The sequence below is a fragment of the Silene latifolia genome, chromosome 10 (genome assembly GCF_048544455.1).
Source record: "Silene latifolia isolate original U9 population chromosome 10, ASM4854445v1, whole genome shotgun sequence".
Classification (NCBI taxonomy): Eukaryota; Viridiplantae; Streptophyta; class Magnoliopsida; order Caryophyllales; family Caryophyllaceae; genus Silene; species Silene latifolia.
In genome coordinates, this window is record NC_133535.1 from 145,155,472 (window position 1) to 145,161,077 (window position 5,606).

At 41.2% G+C, this 5,606-nt stretch overlaps 1 protein-coding gene across 1 annotated transcript; it reads right to left on the reverse strand.

The window, feature by feature from the left end:
* Positions 1–1,944: 1,944 nt before the first annotated feature.
* On the reverse strand, positions 1,945–3,816 carry LOC141608418 (protein FAR1-RELATED SEQUENCE 4-like). The gene is made up of 2 exons (XM_074427775.1): positions 3,796–3,816; positions 1,945–3,177 (listed from the first exon to the last, which is right to left on the reverse strand). Exons 1-2 carry the CDS (start codon positions 3,814–3,816, stop codon positions 1,945–1,947), a joined length of 1,254 nt encoding a protein of 417 aa, XP_074283876.1.
* Between the last annotated feature and the right edge of the window lie 1,790 nt (positions 3,817–5,606).

Genomic DNA, 5,606 nt, shown 5'->3' on the forward strand with positions numbered 1-5,606 from the left:
AATCAATTACGGTTTCAAACAAAACCGTTGTTTGTTTGGAAATAAAATACAACGGTTTTTCTTATATCGTGTTTATTACTTTCCAATAAACAAGGTCTTGCAAGTGTTGTATTATTCACACATATATACTTTGAACTTCCCTTCCCCCACATAATATCCTCAAACATTGAGCTTCTCCTCAACCACCAGCCGACCCCATCGTCGTCGCAGTCATCGTCATCATCGCCATTTCTGCCGCCAGATCAACCTGGATTCTCCTCTTTAAAGAAGTAATAAACTCTCCTCTCTAGAGATTTGTTTATTATTATAAGTATGCATTGTTATTATTTGTTTATTAATTTCTGTTTTAGGTATGGGCCAAAAGCGGAAAAGAAACAATGGAAATGCGTCAGGCGACGACTCAGGTGATGAGAATAATTTGCAACACACCGCGGGTCGAATGCGCCATAGGGTTTCCCTAGAAGTAATAAATTCAAAGATACCTAATCTTTTATAGTGGGATAAAGATACGGGGCTGCCATATGGTGAGAATGCCGGGTATTTTGCGAGTTGGATTGGTTGTTGTGTAAGACAGTATGTGCCTCTCGGTACGCCGCGTATCAGTGAGCAGAGTAAAATACGGAACACCATGCTAATAAAAAGAATAAAGGTATGAATATACAATAATAAATGTTTTAGCTGAAATTAAGTTACTACTTGATATGTGTTTTAGCCGAAATACTACACGGTAGTCGGCCTTCTACTCGGGTCTTCAATGGCATGATAGTTTTGCAACTTCCTTCCCAAACATTCTTCCTGTCTTACCCTCGTGTATGACCAATCACACATATCATCCAGTTGAACAGCGTTGCAAAAACTAGCAAATCGTCACTACACATCCAATGGTCCGGCCCACAACTAATCTGCTAAAAAAACTCAACTCGTCGAAGTCCTACCTCAAACCATGTCATACCGATGAGTGGTGATCGAAAACCTCCAAACAGCTCTGTGTATATATCGTCGGTCCTCATCTCCCTCGAACACCATTCCCGCATAACTATATAATCTGTCTTTTGGCCCCGCTGAGCGTGAGATATTACCCAGTACCCACAATGACCGTCATCTCCAACATCCACCCAACCATCGAAGTGGCCCCACAGAACCTCAGGAACACCCCACCGTTTGGCCCATGTTGATATAAGACCAATGGTAAAGTTCCTTCCCAAAGAAGCATCGGGAGGTCCTGATTCGAAATCACCAAGTCTTTGTTGTGATTGATCTGCATTTGTTGAACCGTGAGTACTTGGTGTCCCGAAATTCCTTTCTGCATGCTCGAAACCCGACTTGTTTCTAGTTGTTGAACCTCTCGGACGGCCTTTCGGTTGCTCATTAATAGGGGGTGGCAAAATCTCTTGGTCCTCCGGGTGGTGGAAATCACGCAACAAGTCTATGGCCGCCCTTAGTTTAACCGGGTCACTGTTTCTCAAACCGTCAACTAATTCCTCCCACAAATCACCGTCATTTTTCGGCATTTGTTGAAGAATATCATACACCAATGTCTTCCAAAAGACATGAATATCCTAGATATGGACCCTCCTACCTCTTCTGTGCAAAGATACCAAATTGCATGCACAAGGTAATCCATGAGTCGTTCGTAGCACGTGTCGACATCGATCCACCAACCCGATACCCAAACCACGGCCTCTCGTAAGTTCTTTCTCCATTAACTCTATGGCCTTAGTAGACACGTTTCCTTGCAATAAGGAGAAAGTACGAGATGTTATCCTTGGTTTACCCATTTCATCTTCGAGTTCTTTCTTAATCTTGGGAGTGTTGACCTTCTAGCATGTCGTGGATACGGGACCACATGGTGTCAAGTGTAAGATGACTTGATTTCAACCAAGCCTTTAATAGAGCATGTGCTGACTCAACACGGGAAGTTGTCGTGTTACCAAGATGGAAGACCTAGTTTGTATAGAATAAAACGAACTTCCCTGCGTGTTCACCCCAAGCTCTCCGTATATAATCGGATATACATGGCCACTTACGACAGAAACACTCCCAAGCGTGCTGAAACGCTTCTTCGGTAACTGAATTGATCACCTTATTCCAACCGTCTTCTGGATTTGTGATGACATGTTTCTTCATACCCTCAGTGCCGAATAATGTCAAGGCTTTTGCATTGATGGCTTTGTTCACATGCCATCGACACAACAAATGATCAACCCCGGGAAATACTGCCGCAAGAGCGCTGATCAAACCCAATTCCCGGTCGGTGACAAAAATAGAAAGGGACGCTCCGGTGTCATCTAAAATGTCAGCTAACTTCTTTAACAACCACTTGTAATTCTCGTCAGACTCGGTAGGAATCGTCGAACATGCAATTAAGAAGAACGATACCGTGGGTGTCACACCAACCATCTCAATGAGTGGATTCTTGTAAGTGTTGGTTTTATAAGTCGAATCCATGATGACCACATAAGGATGAGCCCGGAATAACTTAATCGCTTCAGGATGTGCCATGAAAATGTGAGTCAACTCTTTTGACTCGGAATCAATCTCGTGCCAATGTACGTATTTCGCTTCTACCGCTGGAGCCAACATTTGCTGAGCGGTGTTTCTTTCACCCCTAACTTCTTTCCTAATTTTCCTTGTTTCATTATATAGTTGGGTGCTTGACGGTTGAGGTTTTTCGGGGGTTCTCAAATGAAGACCATTTTTAATATCCCTCAGTAGAACCCCGACCAATGTTTGTTGCCTAACATATGCCTTCTCTTTCGCGTCTAATCCCGCAAAGTGCCGATCCCCGTACTTATAAATGGCTACGTTGTGGTTGTGTAGTCCAGCACCCTCGGAGGTTAAAATGTTCCACACTACCGTCTCTTGATCATTTTTAGACACGAAATTTTGAACGGCACGAATACGAAACTTGCATGAACACTTCTGCGACCTCCTTGGCTTTTCAAGATTTTCCGATTCTTTTGGTAACCCATGTCTTTTACATCGAAAATAGCTTGCCAACAACCCGTTCTTTTTCCTGTTTTTAAATCCATTATTTGCTTTAACCAAAGCAAACCCATTCTTGAATGCGATTTTATTAGCCCAATTGAAAGCATCGTCACGCGTTTCGAAATCTATAGTAGTCTCGAACAACGGGTTGTAATCAATTGAATTCTCGCCAAAAGTCTCCCACGATTTCTGTTACAAGCAATACAGACTATATTAAGACAATAAAAAGGATTCATAACCTAAATAAATTGCGTAGAATGAAAGAAAAACAAGTTAAAACGAGTATAAAATGAGTAATTCATGCCTAAAACACGAGACTCAACAAACGACCGTGGCCAAACATTACTTTTCAACGATCGACCATGGACTAACAAGGAAAACCAACTTTCATCCACGGCCAAAATATGAAAATCAACGTTTGACCATGGCCAAACCATGGATTTCAACGTTTGACCATGGCCAAACCAAGGATTTCAACGTTTGACCATGGCCAAACCAAGGATTCCAACGTTTGACCATGGCCAAACGTGGAAATCCAATGTTTGGACCATGGCAAACGTGGAAATCCATTGTTTGGTCCATGGCAAACGTTGATTTCCACCGTTTGGACTATGGTTTAAACGTTGGTTTCCAACTTTGGTCCATGGTTCATCTTTCGGGGGACAATTTTCAGATTTACGTAAGAAAAATCAAATTTTCGGTAATACTAAGTTAATACGTCAAGTAAATCAACTATCGAAAGAATTAACGATGCGCAAAAAAATTGAAAATTAAGCAAATATTGAAGTGATTAAGTTGTTTACGTACCGCTGAATCGGGATCCGACATATTGTTAATTGTTGTTGTTGTTGGTTTTTGTTTTTGTTTTTAATTTAGTTGAGTTTGAGAGAAATTTTTTTAGAGAGAGAAATTAAAGTCAAAAGGGCAGTTATCGTCTTTTTTATGAAAAACATCGTCGATATAAATCAGCTCCCTAGATTTATGGTTAGTTGTTACAGTGTAACACCCCCATTTATTCGGGAGCCTTTAGCTAGACATTCCCAAATAAATAGGACTGTTACCATCTCGGTTTCCCGAGGTAGTAGATAACAAAGTCCAACTCACCAAAGTACTTTAAATAAAAACTTTAATGATTACATATGACTTACAATTTTTAATCAACTAGAACTTAATGTAAAAATAAATACAACTCGCAGCGGAAATTAAATAAGTGATATAACTACATTTGTGATCTAGACTCCTGCAGGTCCGAAAGCTCACACGCCCAAGCTCCCCATATCCAGCTAACTCAAAACCTGCTATTTAAATCTGCTCCCCATTTAACCGGAAATATTAAATGGTTCACCACAGGATGCCATCAATTAAAGCAGGCATCAATTTTATTTTGACACAGAAGCAAACACGTCAACCAATGGTTCAGTAGGAATAAATACTAACAACAAAAACATACGATAACAATCCAATTTCCTTTTTACATTGCACAACCCCCTGACAACGTACTCCATCCTTTTACTTAGCACACCTCCCTTAACAACGTGCTCACTTTACATCATTCCAACCGAAGTTGAAGTATCCACCATCTCAACCGAAGTTGAGGTATCCACCATCCCAACCGAAGTTGAGGTATCCACCATCCCAGTATAAAACTGAGGTATCCAATACAAATGCCATGATCAACAACAATACTAATCATCTCAGAACGAGTCTGAGGTATCCAATAATTACGACATGAGATAACCAACAACCACAATATAAACCAATGACATATACTTCACAACTGATAATTCATCCAACAACATTATCGAGTAAAAGTTGAGTAGGATTTATCCCTAGTTGGCAAGCAACTCCCATCATAAAAGCAATCCGAGTAAAGAGAAATTAAATTAACATAGCTTCTCACAACTCCGTCACCTAGACAAGTAATTATTATAATTTAATTATTAATTATTCGATATATTATTATAATTCAATCAAATAAAATTCATTTATATTAATTATTTCCCGTGTATTATTTACACAAAAACCCGTCTTAGAAATTAAACTAATTAAATAATCCGTATAATCCCGCCATTAATCAAATACTAAATCAAGTCATCATTACAATCCTACGTCATCACTCTATATCATCATCATGAACACCCATAACACGGTTTATACCCCGTGTCATACACCACGCCAAACCCCTTACCAAACCCCGCATATTACGACACTCCTAGCCACCGACACCACCGCTAAAACCTACCACCACCTAGCTCGCACCACGGCCAACCCCTACAACGACCGAGCACCTGCCACCAGCACCCTAAAATCCCACGCCCTAAATACCCCACGACATTACTAATATCGAAAACCCGACACCACAACAACACACCACACGACACCCCACCAGCACAACCACCACACGCCACCATTGACCGCCCTTACTCATCCCAACACCACCTCAGAACTACCCAACACCGACAGCAACACAATCAACACCCCCTCCCCTGTTTCACGCTAAAACGACCATCACCATCACAAACCACCACCAACAACCGCCACAACACCTCCACCCTGTTCGACACAAACACCAGGACCCAACCCCACCTTACCCAGGTCAAGGCAAACCCGAATAAGGG

Bases quoted from the DNA above. Each gene is read 5' to 3' on its own strand.
- LOC141608418 (XM_074427775.1), bottom strand. From the start codon at position 3,816: ATGTCGGATCCCGATTCAGCG. The intron at 3,178-3,795 runs GTACGTAAACAA...TGCTTGTAACAG, and splicing joins TGTCGGATCCCGATTCAGCG to AAATCGTGGGAGACTTTTGG.